Source organism: Helobdella robusta (genome assembly GCF_000326865.2).
Source record: "Helobdella robusta unplaced genomic scaffold HELROscaffold_24, whole genome shotgun sequence".
In the NCBI taxonomy this organism is placed as follows: domain Eukaryota; kingdom Metazoa; phylum Annelida; class Clitellata; order Rhynchobdellida; family Glossiphoniidae; genus Helobdella; species Helobdella robusta.
The window spans coordinates 290743-314907 of record NW_008704261.1 but is presented as its reverse complement, the minus strand read 5'-3'; the positions used below and the strand labels follow the sequence as shown (position 1 = coordinate 314907).

General features: G+C 32.8%; 2 protein-coding genes across 2 annotated transcripts; one reads left to right on the top strand and one right to left on the bottom strand.

Annotated features, from left to right (window-relative positions):
• Positions 1-2126: 2126 nt before the first annotated feature.
• HELRODRAFT_172525 (hypothetical protein) lies at positions 2127-10810 on the top strand (the record flags this gene model as incomplete). The annotated part of the gene is made up of 8 exons (XM_009019202.1): positions 2127-2349; positions 2656-2814; positions 4611-4845; positions 5038-5191; positions 6959-7038; positions 7283-7476; positions 7917-8077; positions 10550-10810. 8 exons carry the CDS (start codon positions 2127-2129, stop codon positions 10808-10810), a joined length of 1467 nt encoding a protein of 488 aa, XP_009017450.1.
• A 12911-nt stretch (positions 10811-23721) lies between these two features.
• HELRODRAFT_172523 (hypothetical protein) lies at positions 23722-24084 on the bottom strand (the record flags this gene model as incomplete). Its single annotated transcript, XM_009019201.1, has 1 exon — positions 23722-24084. One exon carries the CDS (start codon positions 24082-24084, stop codon positions 23722-23724), a length of 363 nt encoding a protein of 120 aa, XP_009017449.1.
• Positions 24085-24165: the final 81 nt, after the last annotated feature.

The following is a 24165-nucleotide window of genomic DNA, read 5'->3' as shown; positions in this document are numbered from 1 at the left end:
TGCAAAACCGACCTCTGTAACGGTTCTGTCGGTTTGAAATCTCAATCTCTGCTGGCTCTCGTTATCGTCGGTTTGTCGGTAGTCGGTGTGTTCGCCACTACGAAGATGTGAATGTTGTACGAGAGTTCATGATGAAAAGGAAAGAAATGGGAGACTTATTTTTTATGATTTTTGAATGATTTCAATTTATTTTGTATAATTTTTTTTACGATATAATATTTAATTCACGCTTCCATCAAACAAACTCTTCTTTGATAAGTATAAAAATTATGATGAACAACAATAAATTGTAAATTTTCTTTGACCTAAAGACATTCACCAAAGAAAAGAACCTTTTTGAAAAGTTATTTTGTTATAAATTTGTAAAAATATTTAAATATCAAGTTATAGAGTTAATTTGAAAATCGAAAACGTAGTCTTGTAAACGAGTACCTAAGTTAGTTTGTGCTTAAGTAGCTGATGTTTAATAACTCATACTTAAGTTCCTGTGTAAAAATAGTACTTATGTTTTTGTAGTTAAGTACATTTTTAGTAGCTGTATTTATGAATGTACCTTTCTTTAAGTACAGAAATAATTTATTAATTTCTGTGTTCAAGTTTTTTGACATTTCATTTTTGACAAAATATCGGATTTTAGCTAGAGTTTTGCCACTCGACTTTGAATGTATATATATTTATGTATTTTTACAATATTCTATAAATTCTACCGAATGTTTGGCGTTGAATATATGTATCAACGCTTTTGTGTCTATTTGTATAATATACATACACATGTAGGTACGCGCTAAACCTGTATATGTGCATTTATTTTTCCAACTGTAACATGTAGAGAATTATCTGAGGAATAGGCTTGAAGAAGGCAGGAGATAGCAAACACAGGCAAGCGAGGTGATGCAGAGTAAGGTGCCATTCTTTCTTTGATTCCACCTAAAAACAATCAAAGTTTGATGCATCAGCCCATCAGGTGAGTCAGATCGAAAGATTAGAATATTGATTCTGTTGTGAACGACATGCGGTCAGTCAGTTGGGTAGTTGAGAGACTAGGATGTTAGTCTGTTAGTCTTGAAATAAACATAACAAAAGTTTCAATGTGTATGTGTTTTGTTTGTGTGTGTGTGTGTGTGTGTGTGTGTGTGTCTTGAAATTAACATGTCCCTATACAAAGTTTTAAAAACAGCCAAAATACTCTATCCAGAAAAAAAATATTTACACCACTAACAATCCAACCAAAATTACCAAGAATTACAAATCCAACCGCTCTTAATCCTTTGTATAAACCAACCAGTTATTATTTGGTAACCTGTTGTAAGTAGACAATTGAAGAAAGGAATGAAAACGAACAATGCCTACAATTGAACTTCAATCATGCACTGTAAAACATTCTGTATAACAATTCTTGCCCTGTTAAAACGCTGTTATATGCATGTTCTACACACACACACCACACACAGACAACACACACACACACATACACATTTATTGTGGTAGCTAGTTATTACTTGGTATTGTGTTGGTAACCGAATCTTGGGCAATTGTTATTTAACGTTATTTATTCCATACAGATCACATACCAAATAGTATTGAACTTTCTGCTCTGTTATTGTGGTAAAACTTTTTTAGTTTATTTTTTAAATGTTTAAAAATCTTTTTAAAATATTTTTAGTAGTTAGTTTTAGTATATTAATATTTATAAAATCGTAAAAAGGTAATAGTTAAATAATTGTATTTTATCAGATGCCAGAATGAAAGTTACAAATTTCAACATCGTCGAAATATTTTTTAAAATTTGATTCTATGCCATAGTGTTTTGAAAATATTTGACTTATCTATCTAGTTTAATTTTCAACTGATAGTTTTATTACTAAATTTTGAAAAAACTATCAGAAAATTTAAAAATTATTAATAATTTTACTACCGCTAACAATAGTATGTAATATGTAATAAAGTGAGACGTAGCCAAGAGGGAGATTTTGTGCCTGACACTTCCCTGTCTCCCGCAATAATAAAACATTATTTTTTTTAAATCCCACTGATTTTTATCCTAAAATTGTCAAAAAACCTCTTGAATGTGAATTTCTTTCAATTTGAAAAGTGATGAATGAAATTTTTTTACCAGGATTGCCAAAATGACTTCAAAAGACGTTTTCTCGTCCTCTTTTTCATCCGTCATTTCAGCCAGCTTTCTGGTAGTAGCACTCCTCCTCCAGATTCTTGCGCCACAGCCGTGCGACGCTTTGGTTTGCTACCAGTGTGGCGACGACGCCTTCTGCAACGACCCCTTCAACGCAAACGATGGCAGAGTTCCTAGGTGCAATGATAGTTACTGCTTGAAAATCAAATCTGTTAACCGTAAGTTGCGATTGACAAGTTTTATAAATTTGTGTCTTTTTTCATTTAATTTTGCTTTTGTCTTTTAGTTTAAGACTGCTTTGGCCGGCAAATCAGCTCAGTTGTTATTGTGAGATGACCCAGTTCGAATATTGCCTGTTCCAAGCTGGAAAAATGCTACATATTTACCAATCGAAATAAAAATTTGTGAATATTCAAAACACTTTTTCATTGAAACAATTAGTCAAAAAACTTTCATTAATTTCTAAAAATTTTAAAAACATAATCATAGTTTTAAAGTATTAACCCACGAAACAACCCAATTAGGAACTGCCAGAATGTGTATACAAAGTATTGGCTACCTCGGATGTCTGACCACAACTATAGAAAGCAATTATTCGGTAACAGCTTGCTTATGCAATACCGATCGGTGTAACGGTTCTGTCGGTAGGAAGTTTCTATCTCTCTCGATTCTTGTTCTCGTTGGTTTGTCGGTAGTAATGTTTATGATAAAGCTTGGTAAGTAAACTGTGGGGTGGCAAACATGAGTTGAAATAACTTTTTTTGATTGATTTTCGATGTTTTGGTTTAAAATTTTTTTATTTCAGTTGGATAGCTTATTTGGGCAAAACGGTTGAATTAAAATTATAATTTTTTAATTTAAAAATTCATCTTTTGATGTTTAAACGTTAAAAATAATTTCAATGATGGTAGAATTTAATGAAAATTTTAATAAACTATCAGTTGTTTTTATCAAAATGATTTGTGCAGAAAGTGATCAGTGGAAGAAACAAAATTCAAAACGCAAAGTGGTTTAATGATGAGAGTACATGGTATTGGTACTACAGTGCGTGTGTGATGCATTAAGTGACACATATTCACATGCATCAAGTGACACATATTCACATGCGCTTGGTGCTATTTTCTGGTCTTTTATTAATATAAGAATCAAATTGTGAACAAAAGTTTTATAAAACCGTTGAAAATTTCAAAATTGTCAAGTCAAGTTTTAGGCATTTCTTTCATATTTTGTACAGCTGGTTTAAAAATTAGCTTAAAGGTAAAGTGTGTCATGCTCTGCGATGTTAACACGCGTCTATCTGGTTCGACTGCAATCTTTGCTGCAGAACAAACTCAAAACATTATTTGTCTTAAAATAGAAATGTTAAAATATTTATTCATAATCAGTAGCGAGTAGATAAAAATAGGCGTGACGTGGTGCTAGAAGAAGTTTACTCGCAGGTAAAGGCCAAACAGACTATTTTGAAAGAGGGCCAATTTTTGAGTAGCTGTCAATTTTTCGGCCCATTGCAGAATTTAAATAGTGGAACATAAAATTATGTATTAATATATCAGAAGAATAAAGACACATGAGCATAATACCTTGCCTTTTATAAATGTTCCAAAAATCGTTGCCGAAAATCCACAACTGTTTGGAAAGAAGTGGAAAGAGCAGGCGTTTGTTGTATCCACAAAACAACAACTTTAAATGATGTAAATATTAAAGAATGAATAGTAAGTAAGAAAATTGCAAAAATTGAATGAAACATTTGAACTTTCCGCTTGCAACGTCAAATAGCTGACGTTTATGGTAAACAAATAAAAAAATTATTTTGAAGTTGTTTTTACATCGTTCGGTCCAAAAAGTCTGTTTGGAAAATTTTTTTAAAATTATTTAAGCCATTTAAATTAAAAAAATACAAAGGTTTATTTTGCTTATTATTTATTTTCCAATTATAGCGGTTGGAATGTTTGAAATCTTTGATAAATTTTTTTTTGTTTCGATCGAATCGTTTTATAAAACTCGTTACGTCCATTCGTAGTTAAATATTGCATTATTCAAAGTTTTTCCTTTTGTCAGCGTTTATAATCAACCTAAAGGAGGGGTTGTTTTTACATAGGTTAGGCAAGTTTTAGGAGAAACTGGATAGCATCTAATTTAGAGTTGACATTGTGTCGACGGTATTTCAGGTTTCTAGCCTATGAAAATTTTCAACTTTAGCTAAAGTTTTTAGAAATAATTCAAAATTTATTTAAGTTTTCAATATTTTTAAATTATTATAGGTGTGTTGAACTTATTTGTTACATACTAATTTATGCAATGGCCCATCTATTTTATTTTGTTCACTGATCGATTTTTTTACGTACATTTTGCCACTGATTTTTGCTATTTTCTGTAAAATTGTAAACAGCATGTAAAACTATGTTTAAGACATACACTTATTCAATACGAAACCAATCCTTTATTGTCATTTTTTACAAGGAAAAATTTTAACGGATAGGAAATGTTTTCAGCTTTCACGTTTACAACTACACGCTCCTCGCTCCCTTCCCTGTTTGTGTCGGCGATCCTGGTCGTCCTCTTTTCGAAGCAATCGGAGCAGTCAGCTGCAACGATCAGCTGCTACAAGTGCAATGGCACCGAAGCTTACTGCAACGAGCCCTTTCAGCCCTCAGACGTCAGAATCAAAATTTGCAAGGGCAAAGTTTGTGCAACCACTACAACAATAGTCGAAGGTCCGTGACGCAACTAAAACAGAATTTATCATCATTTTTTGATTTCAGTTTGATTTTAACTCCTCATTTTTAAAAGTTGAACTTTTGAAAAAGATTCCCACAATAAAATAAAATGCTATGTTAGTGTCTTTAAAAAGTGTAATTACATACATAAAAACAAATATATCATTTAAAATAAAATAAAAAAACTAGCAAGGTGACTGATTTTAAGGATGAACATTTTTGGTCAAACTTGCAGGCGAAACGTTGTATTACAGATCATGTCTGTGGAAACCTCCTCTATTCAGCAGCTGCCAAACAATGGATGTCGATGGAAGCTCTGTTACTACTTGCGTCTGCAGAACAGGTTGGTGTAACGGTTCAGTCGGTACTAAACTACAGTTCCAACTCGATATCCTTATCTCCGGGTTAACTGTAATTGGCTTTGTCCTGAAGTTTATCTAGCAGAGCTAAATAGAAAATGACGTCATAAACATTTGGTTGTTGGAATTTGGAATTTTGTTGATTTTTATACTTGTTATTATTCCAATTGAATTAACTTGTTTGAATTTAATTTTTTACATTTAAACTAGTTTTTTCGTAATTTTTTTTTGTTATTTTGTAAAAACGTTATTGAAAATAGAGAGTTTTGATGACTTTGTTCGGTCGGCAATGATTATTTATTTATCAATCAAATAAAAATTGCCTCGTTTCGTTATTGAAAAACTAAAAACAGAAAAAGAGGAATTGGTCAATAGTAAATAAGTAACAAAGTTCGTATAAAACTACTTTAAAGTTCTACATAATCAAACAGCTAAGTCCAAGAGATACAAAGTAAAGTTAGACAGGCATTTTGGATACGCTACCACAGATCACCGCAAATGATGGCTCCCGTCAAAATGTAGAAATGTAAAAACTTTCAAAATTCTGCCCCTACCCGTCGTCAAAGTTGTCTAGATCTGCCATTGCGTCCAACTCTCTAACTTAGTCAATCAGTGCATTTCTTATTGCATCAAAACGACGAAGAAGTTACTGGGCGAAAAAAAACAACACACGACATTTACCTACTCCTCCTACCTAGCAAACGTTTGGAATGTTTATAAAAATTAAAGATAAAAGATTAATTGCTCATGCTTTGGTGAAATCTTTTAATTGTTCTGGACGTGTTTATTTTTATTGCTACTCAAGTTCGTTTAAAAATTTGAGTGCTTTTGGTAATGTTTGATAAGTGCTATATAAATTTCTCTAAATAGTAATAACAATACCTGCTTATAATAATAAAAATGTATTGAGACTAGAGTATATACATTATACAATTGTACATAAAGATCACTACATTTTTCCAATCGTTTGCTATTCAATTAATTTATTCCAGGTTTTCCAACTAGAATTTTAAATGAAGCATAAATAAATGTATAAGCACGCGAGTACCTGACTGTCTATGCCTATGATTTTGAGATTTGTAAATTTGTGTTTGCGTGTGTGCGTGTGCGCGCGCGTGTGTGTGGTGCGTATGTGTGTGTGTGTGTGTGTGTGTGGTGCGTATGCGTATGTGTGTGTGTGTGTGTGTGGTGTGTGTGTAAATCGTGTTGGCATGCGTGCGTGTATGTGTGTGTGTGCATGTGTGTTATGTGTATGTGAGTGTGTGTGTAAATCGTGTTGGCATGCGTGTGTGTGTGTGTGTGGTGTGTGTAATATGCCTGCATAATTGTATTTTCCGCACAACAACGTAATTTTCTGCTTTAGTTGGGAGTGGAAATAACGGGAGTTCACTTATTTGCATTCCTCGCATTTATTCCATTACATAATCTGCTCTGCTTTGATGGCTTGCATCGATTTGTTAAGCCGGCGGGCGGTGTGCCGGGCTGAGTTAAAACTATTTTATTTTTAGCTTAAAACTTAGAATTTTATTGCCAAATTAAAGGATTTTTATTTTAAATTGAACATTTTCAATTCTAATTTCATTACCAATTAGAGTTTTTGCAATGTGTGTTAATTAAAAGTTTGTGAATATTTTTTTTTTGAGCCCAATAAAGGTAAGTATGTAAATTTTAAATAATAAATTTATTAGCTTGCAGGTGAAATACAAATATATTAATTTGTTTATTTATTCAAAATATATAAATAAATGTAGGAGTTGTCATTGAAGCTGGGCACTTTAATTTACGAGGTGAAAATTTATGCTTATATTTTGATCAAATTCGATGATAGAAAGTAAGTAGATGAGTGTTCAACAAACACAAGCACAAAAATTTTTTGGAAAAATGCCTCTTCTTGAAAAATTGAATTAAATCTCGAGGAGCTGGTGTTGGCGTGTTAAACGTTAAGGTTTAATATTATACGTAAAGTAACTTAATTTTTTCAAAATTTTTCTCTTTTTATTTAAACTTTCAACTTATACTTCAACAGATTTCAAAATGGTCCCATTTTCACTTCTCGCTCCTTCACCACCATCCAGCTTTCCGGCATTCCTCTTAGTAACCACCACCCTTCTTAACCTCATCAACAAACCACAACCAGTTCAATCTACCACCTGCTACAATTGTTTTTCCATCAACTTTGGATTCTGCCAAGATCCCTTCAACGTCAGTCATCCAAGAGTCCGGACTTGTGATGGTGCTTGCTGCATCAAAGCTACCGGAACATCGTTCGGTTAGTGGGCCCAAAAAAATTTGTCAAAGGTTTTGATCTCTGATTTATTTTCTTCCATGTATGGTAAAGGAATGGTTTTTTCTTTATTTCGTTATCTTATATCTTATATACCTTTACAACAAATAAATTTGTTATTAAAAAGTACCATTGGGTTTTCAGCTTTGAAAGTTCAGTTGGTACTCTAAAGCTAAAAAAATGCGGAAATTTCTCTTAATGATCGTATGTACGACTGTCTCAATCATAATTTTTTATAAATACATTTGTATATATCGTTATTCGAAATCATTGCTAAAAGTTTCCTGTTGAATCCAGGTTTGATGTCTATTAAATAACTATTAATAACAATAACACCATTAACAACAACAATAATAGCAATAATAATAGCAATAATAATATTAATAATAAATAATACAATTATTAATTTAATGTCTGGAATACAGGTATGGCGGTAGTGGCGAGGTATTGCTTACCAATGGCTAATTTTATCGGCTGTCGTACCTCTGACGTATTCGGTGGACCGACTACCGTTTGCACTTGCGATACCGACCTTTGTAACGGTTCTGTCGGTACGATGTCTGCATCTCTGCTAATCGAAATTATCGTCTGTTTGTCGGTAATTGGATTTTTTTTTTTAAATTGAAAAATTGACTGATGCGGTGTTAACTTTGAAAAAGGATGAGCGTTTACTTTTAGCCGGTTCGCTTGTTGTTTTGACTAGACAGCTTGAACATTGGAAGACCATATGCTCTGATGAACATATTACTTAGTAAATAAATTATCTAAATTATAATAATAATATAATTACATTAATTAGTATATAGAAAAAAAATTAAATTAAACAATTGTATTGTTATTTTTTTCAAAATCGACCAAATTATTTCTTTTGTTTCAAACTAAAGATACGTATCAGACCAATAGCATCATTTGTTTTCACTATTTTTACTATCACCAACAAAATCATCTAGGGGAAAAAAGAGGTTGTTAGTCAGAAATGTTGCCTCTCTCACGCTCAACATTGAAACATTTTCCAAAATTTCCTCTATTTGTCAACGTTTGATAAATTTTCAAAATTCTGACCACCCATCGCTGATGATCATCGTCATCGCAACAATTATCATTGGTCGTAAGGACGATTTAAAAACTCTGAAAACAAAAGTTTTGAGATAAAATTTCTGAAAAAGTAATTTCTCAAATGAAATTTTTCTGAATAATTTATTCACGTACGTAGTAAATACAGTACACGCAAAATCCGCAGTGGAGTAAGATCATACACCATTAACTCTAAATGATATTTCTTCTTGCTACTCTTACTATATATTATTTATTATATATTTATTATACATATCATCTTGCTACTTATTTATTGTATAATATTTATTTATTATATTATATATTTATTATATGCTACTATATTTCACCTTGCCATTTATTTGCTGTATTATTAGTAAGTAGACTACAATTGATACAGAGAGAGAGAGAGAGAGAAAGAGAGAGAGAGAGAGAAAGAGAGAGAGAGAGAAAGAAAGAAAGAGAGAGAGAAAGAGAGAGAGAGAGAGAGAGAGAAAGAGGTAAAGGAGAAAAAGAGGAGAAGAAAGAAAAAAAAGGAGGAAGAAGAAGTAGGTTATCATTATGTATTTTATGTAAAAAAGTTTCAGTACTGTGAGCAGGTTTAAATCAACCTTTTGATCAGATGATTGATAGTTGAGAGAGGTTGCGCCGATTGTCTCGATACCGACCGACCCGGTTCGTTGCTTACCTACTGTACTTGCACTTTTGATCTATGCAACGGTTCTGTCGGTATGAGGCGTCCATTCTTCGTCAATTCGGTATTTATCGTTATCGTCGGTTGGTCAGTAGTCGAGTGTTTTTTTAGTTTGAAATTTGGAAATTTGGTTTGAAATTTTTTTATATTGTTTGTCGAGCAGTGGTAATATGAATATTCAATGTTGATTTTTATGCATAATTTAAATTAGATATTACAATATTGATTCATGAATATTAACAGACGAGAAAGAAGAGAGAGAGAAAGAGAGAGGGAGAGAGAGGGAAGAAAAAAGAAAGATGGTAAAAAGGGAGAAAAAGAAAAAAAATAGAGAAAATAATGAGAGAAAAATTCAAGAGAGAGAGAGAGAGAGATAGAGAGAGAGAGAGAGAGAGAGAGAGAGAGAGAGAGAGAATAAGAGTGAGTGCTGTTTTCCTGTGACAAAGTCTTGTTAGTAGGTGAGGTATAATGTTACTCGTCATCTTTGTTATAGTAAAAGGCCACTTGACACCGACATAATAGATTAGTTATCTCTTCTGTAGCAACGAATTCATCGTTATCGTTACTGGCTGAGTAATTTTATGTTAACGGTAAAAATGTGTTACATTTGTTAGATTATTTCATCCGTCTGAATAGTTCACGTTCGAAATTAGCGGTAAAAAGTTTTCAAAGACTGGCGAGAAAATTTTAGGATTTGAAACAAAGAATGGTATTGTCAATCCCTCTTATTAATGCGATCAACTTGAAAATAAAAATCTCTGTACAATAAAATCCTGATTCATTTGTGGTTGGCATAGTTCATAAATGAACGAACGAACGAATGAACGAACGAACGAATGAATGAGCGAATGAACAAACGAATGAACGAACGAATGAATAATTGAAATTATCGAAGACCTCTTCTCAAATTCAGGTAGAATTAAGAGGCTAAAACAATTTAATTGGTCGGCAACATTGATATTATTATTTGTTGACGAATTTTCATCTATCCACTCATGAATCATGATAAGATTAAGACTTTTACAATAGAATGCAGAACATTCTTATCTCTGAGAATTTTAGAACGTTGTAAAGCGAATTAAAAGTTGGACACAGACAAAAAATTTCAAAAACATCTGATCATTTTGTTTATTCAACAACACTAACTACATATGATTATTTTATGTAGGTATGTTAATCAAACTTTGTGTCAAATTAGATTAGTTATTGGGTCTAACAAACTCGAATTGAAAATTAATAATTAATAATTTTAATAAAAATAATAAAATAGTGTTATTAATAATTAAATTTTTCTCAAATGAATTTCAATAGAAAGCCAAAATGAATTCCCAAAAATCCATCTTATCCACCGTATCATCAATACCATCGGCCAAAATGGTCTCCATATATCTTCTGGCAGTTTTCATGTTGGCATTTCTGGCGCCTACAACAGAATCGATAAATTGCTATCAGTGTGGTGAGAATGATAAGCACTGTGTTGACCCATTTGACGGCAAACAATCGAAAGTAACAAACTGCACCGATGGTGTCTGCATTAAAGAATTTATTATGATGCTGGTTAGTACGTTTTAGTAATTTATTAAACATATTGATTGTGTGATTTTTATTGAAGGAACTATTTAGTATAAAGATTAGAAATTTTATGGTCTACCTGACTCTATACTCTATCCTTAAAGTAAAGCTTTTAACTCTACTGCTCGTCTAGTTGCTCGTGCCCCTTTCTTTTCTCATATGTCTCCATATCTTGTTCTCTTGCATTGGCTACCTATAAAATATAGAATAATTTTTAAAATTTGCACGTTTATGTATAAGTCTCAATCTAAATTATTTTCTAAGTATTTATCAGATATATTAATTGAACCTAAACGCCCCGGTTTACGATCGTCTTCTTGTTCTCGCTTTTTCTTAACTCGTGTTAAACACTCTTTTGCCAAATCTGCTTTTGCTTTTTTTTGGTCCTTTTCTCTGGAACTCTCTGCCTACTTCTCTAACTACTTCTCCATCACTTGCGAAGTTCAGAGCGGATCTCAAGACCCATCTGTTTGCAAAAGTCATTGAGGAGCGTTGTTGAAAATTGCGGAAATAGCGCTTTATAAGCTAATTGATTGATTGATTGATTGATTGATTGATTTAGTAGTATTTGAGTGCTTTCAAATCCTGTAAACAAATATATTTTGCACAACGGCGTAACGGTTAAGGCGTCTGGCACTAATGTTGCAGTGATTGGTTTCGAATGCGAAAAGATCCCGGCCTAGCACATGCAAATGTGTGAGATGCCTTAATTCGCGTGTACTTACATGCACTGTGTATTAGTCGTTTGCGCCTCTGGAAAATACATACAAGAAAATAACAAAAAAAATTACAAAATAATTCACCGGATTAAAAAAATATTTTTACCTCAGAAAAAATATCGTTTGTAAGAAATTGCTTACTTGCTGACGTCGAACAATCGTGCCAAACCGTGAAAAACTACACTCAAACATTGACCCTGTGTACCTGCAAGTCGGAACTTTGTAACGGTTCTGTCGGTATGATACCGCTTTCCATGTTTGCTTGCTTCATTGTCGGTCTATCGATACTCGTTATCGGGTTTCTACTTGGTTGAAAAATGCCAATGAATGGTTGAAATTTTGTTGTTGTTTTACTATTAATTTTATTAAAATCAATTCATTTTGTTTATTCAGCAACATTGATTAATTTTGAAGCAAAATCCATGAATAACTTTAGTTGCATCGTTTTTCAAGTTTTAAAATGACGTCTAAACATTTTACACGAATTATTATTCAAAATTTTTTACTGGCAACGGTGAAGGCTGATGAAGAAGAGGGTAATACTGAGGATGATGGCGATGATGATGGCGATGATGATGAAGACGCAGATAAGATCGATGATGATGAGGAAGATGATGATGACATCATATCTTGTTATTTATAACAATTTCTAAAACACTTTGACTGGGAGATACTTTGGCCAACTTGCCTCCCAATTGAATATTTTTATTTTAAATTGCTGAGGTTTTTCTTGAAACCTCCAAACTCAAGTAAACTTGTATAAAAAAACATTAGTTTTTTCATTTGAAAATTTGAAAAGCAAATGCTAATTGAGTAAAAAAATGGTCTCCGGTTAGTTTTAGTAAATTTCTTGGCAAAAAAGTTTCATGCTAAGCCAATTTTATTGGATTTTTTTTTGTTAAATTTTAAAAACAAATGTTAAACAACATTTTATGCAATTGATTTTTAATATTATTAAAACAATTCATGTGAAGTTATTAAAATAAAATGAAAAGAAAGGAAATGTTTTGAAATTGAAGACAATTTGAGAGATACGTAATAAAAACATGAATGTAGAACGAGGTGTCTGACTGAAATGAAATGTATTCACTGTATTAAAAAATTTTTTAATCAAGTGAGAAGGCATTCGGGATGAAGTTTATCGGGGAGTTAGATGTCGATTTAACAAATAATTGAGCGAAAATTTACATTTCAAATTTCGAACGTGTCTCACTCCTCTCTCTCTTTCTCTCTCTCTCTCTCTCTCTTTCTCTTTCTCTCTCTCTCTCTCACACATACACACATGCATACATGTATACATACGCACAAAAACACACACATACATATATACATACATACATAAACACATGGGCGTCTATGGTACATCAAAACGGGTTTATAGCTACCTACATACATACATACATACATACATACATACATACATACATACATATATACAATACATACATATATACAATACATACATACATACATCATGTTCAAGTTGGGTGTGATGGCATTGAAAAGTTTGAATTGTTTGGCTCCGAAATATTTAGAAGAAATATGTATTAAAGTTTCATCTATGTCATCACATGGGCGTCTAAGGTCTGCTGATTCGTACACGCTGTATGTTAGAGATCGGAATCTGAAAACAGCAGACAGAGATTTTGCAGTTGCTGGGCCTATTTTTTGAAACAGCCTACCTATCTAATTACGTACATCTGGGTTATCATTAGCTGAGTTTAAAAAACGTCCAAAGTCTTACCTATTTGGTAACTCCTAGTGATCATGATCATTAATGATGGCTTTGCTTTCAACATGCTATCCCTTAGCTTTCAGCGATTTCTACGAGCAGAGCGCTGATGGGAAGCAAGTATAATTGGCGCTATATAAATTCACAATTCAATTCAACACATTCATCTATACACAAAGAAGAAATTGTTACAATAATGCTTCCCAAAAGTGCAGAGCTTTGCCCCTCTCTTCAAAAAAATTATTGCGTTGGTTTTGGGTAAAATGAAGAAAATTTGAAGTTGATAAGAAAGTTTTTCAAATTTCTTATCCTAAGATACGCAGAAATCTGAATGCTTCGATCGAATTCAACAATTCCTATTTAATTTTTAGATTTTTCTAACGATAGATCGTAAATCATTGAAAGTTTCCTGAGTTCAAAACCATAATTTTTATTTATTTTAAAGCGTGGTAGAACAGAAAAGCTTTTTTCGGTATTCCTATACCACCTTCGGTGTTCAATTGATATGTTGTGGTTGTGCCCAGATGATCAAATATTTTTATACTGTGCCTATTTAATGGTTCCTTGTTTATTCAATGTGAATATTTAGTTTTACGATCTTTCAACATGTGTTTTCATTATCGATAAATACAACACTTTACTTGTTTTCATTATCGATGGTTTCTCTGTTTCTAAATTTATCGGTAGAAAGAATTTCAATTGCTCGTTGTTGAATATTTATAATCGGACGCCAGTGAGTCTTCTCAATAACTTGTTGAATATTTCTTATCGGATGTCTTTGCTCTATGAGTATTAATCTGGCCAATCGTAAATTATAATGGATGTTATTTGGTCAATGGTGCCTTCTTCAGTGTCTTAATCGCTATCATTGGTGTTGTTAGTATATTTTATTATTGTCCCTCTTGTTGAGAGTATTGTTGAAATCTTTTGTTGTTTGTTTATCAGGGGTTGTCGTATGTCAATGGGGATGGAGTTGGCTAACTTCAGAGGGGAATGAATGGAATTACGGTATATTATTTTGGTGTTATTGTCCAGGAATTCTCATGTAATTTCAATATTATGTGCGTATATATATATATATATATATGTGTGTGTGTGTATATATATATATATATATATATGTGTGTGTGTGTGTGTGTGTGTGTGTGGTATTAGCATTAATATACGCTTTTTAGATTGTTATCTCCAAGTGTGATGCGTGCAAATACGTTGATACACTAATCATACAATAATGATGCGAGGCAATGTTTCACGAACTTGTTGAAACGTTTTTCATATCATCGTCGGTTCGATGAAGTTTCAATCAACTGCTGAAATTCGTCAACCTTCTAGAAGAGATAGTTAATGCATTTTGTTTTAATTTTTTGTTTAAATTTTTTTTTAAATTATAACCTTCACAACAATTCGGTAGATACAACATGTATAAATTATTTTCATTTGGCATTAACTCCACATCAGTAGCAGTAATGTAATACAATAAATAAATTTAGTTCAAGTTGCATACATTTGAAAACAATTTTATTTATTTATAATAAATTTTGTCAGTTGGTAGGAAAATGAAGGATAAATCCAGTACAACTCGGTCATCATTATCACCATCACCTCCATTGGAGCTACCCTCAAAACTTCCACTACCACCACCATTCTCATCATCATTATCATCATCATTTCCCCCACCATCATCGTCATCAATACTTTTGGCGGGCTTTTTAACGGCGGCCATGTTGTTTTCCTTCTTGCCTCAAGTGGCAAACTCAGTGAAGTGTTACTCGTGTAAAGATGAGAGTAGCGACTGCAGCGATCCCATGAACGACAGCAGCATTCAGGATCGCCGCATCACAAAGTGCAACAATACGTTTTGCTACAAGAAGAAAACATATTTTTATCTGAATGGTTTCTATATGTCTTGTTTTGTTTGGTGATGATGTATGTATGCAATTCCGTGTATGTACGTGTGAGAGTATGTGCGTGTGTGAGAGAGAGTGTGTGCGTGTGCGCGTGTGTATGCGTGTGTGTGCGTGAGAGTGTGTGTGTGCGTGTGTGTAAAAGTGTGTGCGTGTGCGTGAACGTGAATGTCAGAAATTACTTTAAAAATTGTAGGCTCCACAGAAGTGCGAAGAGGCTGTACTAGCCAAGTTGGGTCTATCGACTGCGTAACAAATTATCGCACGAGCCATGAGGTTACAACGTGTCGGTGCGTCACCGATTACTGTAACGGTTCTGTCGGTTTGAAATCGGTATTCGTGTCGGTTCTGACCATCGTCGGTTTGTCGCTGATCGAGTTTTTCAATTTCGTTTTGTGTTAAAATGTCAAAGATGGTTTTCAGGTTAGACGTTAATATTGTTTAGTAAAATTTATTATGTAAATGAGTTTTATTCTTTAGAATTCCCATAATTAATTTTAACGTTTGGGATGGGATTAAACATTTGGGATGGGATTAAACTTTTGGGATATTGGGTAATTTAAATAACTAAAAGCCAAATATTGAATGACACTTTTTATTTGTACACAATATTATGTTTTATTCATCACGATGACGGTTCGTGATTGATAAAAATGACGTCATGCTATGATGATGTTATTCGAAATTGCAAACAAACATCGATTGGTGTATGCGTCCGTGAAAGGAGTTGTTTTATTACGTTCGAAAACAAAAAACAATTTTAGACGCGATTTCAATTTTTATTAAAATTAATTAATCAGATGTTTGAATGTTGAAGAAAGTTTAATAAACGAAATATGCCTGGTGCTTAACATTGAAAATCAGTCAGTCAGCCAGTCAGTCAGTCAGTCAGTCAGTCAGTCAGTCAGTCAGTCAGTCAGTCTCAGTCAGTCAATCAATCAATCAATCAATTAATCAATCAATCAATTAATAAACACCGCACTATTGTACATCTAGAAAAAATTGATTATTGGTTATAATTGTGAATATTCAACAAAACTTGAAAAAAAATATGTTGCATTTTGAAGAATCGAAAATCTTTGTAACTATTATCAATTAAATTATATTCATAAAATCAATATAATTAGTTGTGAATATTTTAAAATAACTTAAATTAACCAACAATTGTAAGAAATTGAAGAATTCAGGCAAAAAACACATTATCTTACACAATACCGATTCCCATATCGAATCTAGAAACGAGAAATACCGATTGCGACAGACGCAATACCGACGATAACGATAATCAGGGATGAGCTAACAGTATTCGACTTGTTACAGAAATCCGAATTGCAGCCGCAGAGAGTGTAGGGCTGGTTTTGATCGGTTACCGAAGTTTGACATCCGTAAAATAGCGAATCTGCGCAATCTCTCACTATTGGGAAAGTGGCATCTGTGGAAAAATGTTGGCGAAAATATTAATTCGCGTTAATTTACCGAAATTTAATTTGTGAATGTAACTTATCAAGAAAATATTAAAAAAAATTTCAAATTCAAAAAATAAATGGCGTTATGCTGTCCTTTCACTCTGCTGTAACGCCGTGAAATTGCTCAAAAAAATAATTCAATGACTAAATTTTTTAAACATGAAACAAAAAAAAGATCTTCCAAAGCCCATTGGCAAACGATGAAATAACTTTCAGTAAGTCACTCCCAAATGTTGGCCCCAACTGTGAAAATTTTGCAAAAAGTTTTATAGATCCGCCACTGTTCTCAATAAATTAGGAACTTTGAATTTTTGCATGCTTATGTTTCAGTATCAGCCGCGGCAGTAGTAGTAGAAGTAGTAGTAGCAGCAGCAGCAGCAATAGTAGTAGTATCAGCAGCAGCTGTAGTAGTAGTGGTATCAGCAGCAACAGTAGTAGTAGTAGTATCAGCAGCAGCTGTAGTAGTAGTGGTGTCAGCAGCAACAGTAGTAGTAGTAGTATCAGCAGCAGCAGTAGTAGTAGTATCAGCAGCAGCAGTAGTAGTAGTGGTATCAGCAGTAGTAGTAGTAGTATCAGCAGCAGCAGTAGTAGAAGTAGTAGTAGCAGCAGTTGTTGTAGTAATAGTAGCAATAGTAGCGGAAAATTTTTTCCAACAATGACAATACTGAGACATAGTATGCAAGCCTGTCTACTTCGTAACAGATGTTTGTGTTGCCCCCCAGTTGCAGCTTGCAAATGATTGAAGTGCTTATAAAATGTTCATGATTACTTATTTATGCATTATCATTATCATTGAAATCAACATCACCGTCATCATCACCGTCACTGATATCACCATCATCATCACCATCATCATCACCATCATCATCATCATCATCATATCATCATCATCATCATCGTCGTCGTCACCTTTATCATAGGCATAATCATCATTGTCGTCATCATCATCAACATCATCATCAATAATTAAATCACTTTCAACCGTATGATCACAATCATCATCACCACCATCACCATCATCATCACCATCATAATCACCATTATCATCATCATCACCATCACCGTTAATACCACCCCCCTATCAGCACTAACTAGGATCCCCCACAATTCTTTTTAAGCAGAAGGAAGTTCCATTGCAGATGCTAACAGATGCGTCATTAGCTTTAAAAGGGTTAGGGCAGTTGGTGCAAGAGTAGCAGCTGATAGCTTCAACTGCATCTGGGCTAAAAATAGAAGCAGCTAGAAACAGCTGTATAGCTGCTATAATTGCTTGCTTCATGATTTTTACTGGTTGATTGGTTGGTTGGTTAGTTGGCTGGTCGGTCGGTTGGCTGGTTGGTTGGATTGTTGGATGGCTGGCTGGCTGGTTGGTTGATTGGTTGATTGGTTGGTTGGATTGTTGGATGGCTGGCTGGCTGGTTGGTTGATTGGTTGATTGGTTGGTTGGTTGGTTTGTTAGTTGATTGTTCAGCTAGCAAGTAAATTATTTGTTTAAAGGTTGAATGTTATAACTGGTTGATGACGTTGTTTAAATGATTTTTAAATGTTCAGTGAATTTTCTGAATGTTATTTTGAAGAATGTCAACTTAACCTCTTTAACAATATTTATAACACTTAAATCACCGAAAACTAACCTATCAAGTATTTTCGTAACAAAAATATATTAAAGTATTGAAAATAACAATTTTAACAAAAACTAAATTAATTAATTTAATTATTCTCATTAAATAAATACCAAAGTAAAGAACTAACCTCAGGTAAACGGACGATCAGTCCATAAACTACACTAAATACTGCAGAATATATTTACATATATATGTGTGTGTGTATGTGATATGTAAATATATATATATATATATATATATATAAATTTATATAAATATATATATATATATGTGGTGTGTGTGTGTGTGTGTGTGTTACTAAAAGTATTAGTATTGAGGGTTACGGGTACGTTTAAGAGGCGAGTTGCAATAGGCAAAGTTTAAAGCGCTGAATCACATTGTAGCGATTCTAAATATTATTATACATTATTATTAATAAAATTATTATTATTATATTATTAATATTATTATTAATATTTTTATACATTATGACGTCGATATGAAAAAGTTAAACACAAAGAGCCAGCCAGCCCGCCAGCCAGCCAGACAGTTAATCAATAACAAAACAACAACATTCATTTTTATTACATACCTGTTGAATAATTTTTAATATGCTTGCCGTCAAAAAATAAAAGTAATACAAATGATAATGCTGACGATGCTACTACTACTGTTATTGCTGCTGCTGCTACTACTACTAATAATAACTAGGTGACACTGTGCAGGTTGCTCTGCCCAAGGTATGGAATGATCTTCCAGCAAGATTGAAGCAAGTTGTTCCAGGAAAAGATTTCCGAAGAGAGTTAAAAAGTTATTTGTTCAACAAAGTTATTTGTTAAATAATCGCAGTACAATCCTCTGAGGAATGTCAGTAGAGTGAATAACATAATAATAATAAGGATAATAATAATAATAATAATAATAATAATAATACTAATAATAATAATGATACAGCTATTTCGTTTACTTATACTACTGCTGCTGCTTCTGCTACTAAGTAGTAGTAGAAGCCATAGCAGTAGTAGTAGTAGTAGTAGTAGTAGAAGTAGTAGTAGTAGTAGTAGTAGAAATAGTAGTAGTAGTAGTATTAGAAGTACTAGTAGTAGTAGTAGTAGTAGTAGTAGTAGTAGTAGTAGTAGTAGTAGTAGTAGAACGTTTGATGAAACTAACACAAAAGCGTATATATTATATTTATAGTCAATTGTGCCTAAAGTCGGTTGTTACGGTGTTTCGCTTAGTTATGTTATGTTACTTTAAGTAATGTTATTTTTTTTTAATCCATTTTATTCACAAAAAAAATATTATATCATCTAATTTTTCTGCACACCAGTTGTTCATAAGTTTTCCAGATTCTCCAAGTCATTCCATGCTTATACTCACCCAGAAATCCCCATCGATCGATCGCTCACCCGCTGCCATTCTCGATCCGGGCAGACCATCAATCTTTTTGGCTGTCTATTTTTTCCCTTGAGGATTTATTACCAAAGCATGATGAGTTTGATATTTTTCTAACTTTATTCTGTGTTTGAGGATTGCTTGAATGTCTGTTGTTGGCGGACACTTCTACAATAGAGATGACTTGTTTAGGATAATTCACTCCACATAACGTGACATATTTAGTGGACTCAGAACAAAATTCACTAATAGTCATTTCTACAACAGAGATGACTTGTTTAGGATAATTAACTCTACATAACATGACATATTTAGTACTTATTTAGACTCAGACCAAAATTCCATACGACATCATCTAATAAAATAAAATATAACAGACAGCAAAATAAAAGTTAAAATAGTTAATAGAGAATCTCAACAGGATGATTGCAAGAAAACTATCTGCCAATCATGAAATGATTAGTTATTGATACCATGGATACATATATATATATATATATATATATATATATATCAAAGATTAATACAGATTGAAAATATGAAACTAACTCTCTATTTAGAGTTAAACAGCTCGGCGCCAAACAAATCGCCTCAATGAAAGTAAATAAAAACACGTAAATAAAAATAAATGATCTTTCGTGAAGTTAAGTGAAGGTTCATTGTGCATTCGAACCAGGTGGCTGCGACACCGGAAGAGACTTTTTCAATCACTCCACCATCTCTGCATGCATGAATGGAATTTTGTAAAATCTGAAAGTTTCCCCCATAACTTTCGAGTTTAGGACATCAAATTTCGAAATGAATTTTAGAAGAATTTGTTTATTAAATAGTTGAAAGTTAGTACATATTATATAGTCAAAAGTTAATGCAATAAAACGTTTTAAAAATTATTATTATTTTTTTTTAAGAATTTGCAGATGTTGTTTCATAGTTATATTTCTGGGGGGTACTACTGCTACTACCACCAAACAATCATATTTTATTCAATTATATTCAGCAGTAAGTGGGTGGTGGGTGGTCATATAGTTTTTGCACACACACACACACACACACACACACACACACACACACACACACACACACACACACGCACACACACATACTTTAATAAAAATTAAACTAACTCAAGGCCGCCCAGAAGGGTGGGCATAAGTCGGGAACTGCCCCGGGCCACAAAACTCTGGGGGTACTTGTTAATTAATTGGGAAAACGTTTGACGGGCGGGCGATTAGGTTGATCCGTTGCCATGGTACATCCCGAAAATTAGGAAAATATATGGTGATGATGGTGGGAAAAAGGTTAGAGAAAGGGTTGCCAGAGAAAAAACTTTTGCCTCGGGTCGCAAAATAGGCGATCTTGACTAAATTAGTTTCATCATTCTATTCTTTCGGTCATAATTTAGTTATGACCAAATAAGTTATTTATAGTATAATCATAGTCGTAATAAGTCATTTATAAAATAATTAGTATTAATATGTTGTTTATGTTATTATTATAGCCGTAATAAACTATTTATAATATAATTATAGTCATAATAAGTCATTTATAAAATAATTAGTATTAATAAGTTGTTTATGTTATTATTATAGCCGTAATAAACTATTTATAATATAATTATAGTCATAATAAGTTATTTACAATATAATTAGTAGTTATAAGTTGTTTATATTATTATTATAGCCGTAATAAACTATTTATAATATAATTATAGTCATAATAAGTTATTTATGATATAATTATAGTCATAATAAGTTATTTATGATATAATTATAGTCATAATTTTTGCTCCGCCAAACGACGCACTGAGTTGTTACAAATGCTCTGAGACGAGCGACTGTGGAGGAAATTTCAGAAAAAACAGTTCCGGTGTGCAGCAGTGCTTTGGCAACCTATGCTTCAAGACCTGGAGTGAGTTTTTTAAAGAATTTTAATTTTTCGTAATAAAAATAATAATAATACATGCCCGTATAAACACATATTTTTAGATCAAGAAGTGTGACAAAGCTTTCTTTACTACCTTCCCATACTCTTTTTAAAAAAATGTCTTTTCTATCCGCCTTGCATATTAAAAGTCTATTCAAACTTTACCTCCGATCCATTACTAATTTGAACCTCCTGTTTTTTGATCAACTGCAAATTATTATTTCAACGCTCCATCATACTTGGGTAAGACGACTGCCATGGAGTTGTCGTAATTCATTTCAGCGTTTCATTTGATGTCTAAATGTTGCTCTATGTGTGTGTGCGTGCATGCGTGTGTGCGTGTTGTATGTTTACGTCGGTGTATGTGTATATGCATCACACATCAATATTTATTTCATAATTTATGGAGATTTTACTCTCCACTCATCCAAATTTTTTAAAATCAACATCTCTTCCACTGCCACTACCACAATCGCCACAGCCACTACCACAATCGCCACCACAGCCACCACTACCACCATCGCCACCAGACAAATTGAAAAAGGGAAATGTTATGACGAGGGGTTGCATTGGCTCTAACGTTCCTGAAACGAAAATGTATGGCTGCTACAAAAAGATACTGCCCAATCAGTTTGATATGATTGAGGAGATCATCTGCTTCTGTAGGAGTAGTTCTTTGTGTAACGGAGCGACGAAAGTAGCGATGCTTGCGACTACCGCCACAACCACCACCACAACAACAACTGCTACTTTTGATGACATTAAAATTGTTACTGTTTTTATGTTCTGGCTATGGTTATGGTTGTGGGTTTCATTAACATTTTGATGTTCGTTAAGGAGATGACATCACAAGTTTTTAGTGACATTAAGATCGATCAAAGAGTTTTTGGTTGTACTTTATTTTGTTGTTGATGTTGTTGTTGTTAATGTTGTTATTGCTGATGATGATAATGTTGTTGACGTTGCTGTTTTTGTTGCTAATGTAGTATTAGTAGTTGTTGTAGATGTTGTTGATATTAATGTTGTTGTTGTCGTTGATGATGATGATGTAGTAGTTGTGGTTGTTGTTGATGATATAAATGTTGTTGTTGATGATAATGTTGTTGTTGTTGATGATATTAATGTTATTGTTGTCGTTGATGATGGTAATGATGTTGTTGTTGTTGTTGTTGGTGGTGGTGCTGTAGTTCACGCACACACACACTCACACACACACACACATACACACACACACACACACACACACACACTTTAATATTTCTATTTTTTTTATTTCTAACCGATAACAAAGAAAGAATAATGATTAAACAAATTAGTAAAAAAGATGATGGCCATGATGGTATAACATCATTTCAAAGCGAACGCCATCCTTCAAATTTGCTCTGCTTGAACTAATAAATTTAAAATTAATTAGTATCTTAATTGAAACACACACATGTAGAACATGATACGTGATTTACACACACGCACATAAACACACATACTCACACACACATATATATATATTTATTTTGGAACGAGGTTTTCTTTGATGCAAATATCGTTAAATATTTTTGCCCATTTTGCATTAATTAATTTTTTAATAAGGATTTTGACAACACGAAGCTGTTTTAATTCATATTTATTATCATTTTGTGTCATCCTAGGCTTACAACGTTGTTTCGACATACAGTCATTATAAGAGCCTGGTTTTACGAAATATCAAAAATTGAATTATAATTTAAACATTAAAATCAAGAAATTTAATGAAAAGTACAAGAAATGAAATTATGACGTTGTAATTAGAAAATTAGAAAATGTAAAATATGAAAAATGTTACCTTGTAATAATAAAATATTGCAATAAAACAATAAATGGTTTTAAACGAATGAAATTAAAATAAAATTATAAAATAAGTAAATAAAATTGTGTAGAAACGTATAATAAAACAATTCAGTTAGACGGGAAAAACAAGTGTTTCGTGGCGGGATGATATTAAAAGTGAAAGTCAGTAAGACGATATAAAAAAGGTGAATGTAGAAATTAAAATTTATTATAATTAATAAATAATTTAGATAAAGATAAAAAAATAAAATTTGAAACAAAATAAAATGACGTTATTAAAATAAGTATTATAGAAAAATAAGTAATAAAAATATAAATATAAAAATATCATAAAATAAAATAATTTAGCAGTTATTGAATAAGGTAGCAAGTGACGTGATGACCATGGATTTCGGACGTGACGTTAATAACTGTGTATTAACTGGTCGAAAATTGTCAGACTTAGAACGATATTCGTATCGTGTGGGTACTGAAACGTCTGCTGGCTTGTTTTCGACTGCAATCGTTGGTATCAGTTCACTATATTGAGAAAATAATTGAAGGGTATAATCGAAACTATTATATTGTTTGTTTAATGTTGGTTTGTATTTGTTGATGTACAGGGCTTCGCGAATTTTGAGACGTCCAGTATTTAATACTGAATCCAGTATTGTTGTATTTGGATCCAATATGGTCCTAGTAAGAGGCATATGGTGCTCGTTGGACATATGGTTTCTAATGGCGCCGTCCTGCAAATGCATAGTGAGCCTACGAAAAAGAGTAGTACGCGTGTGGCCGATGTAACTTCC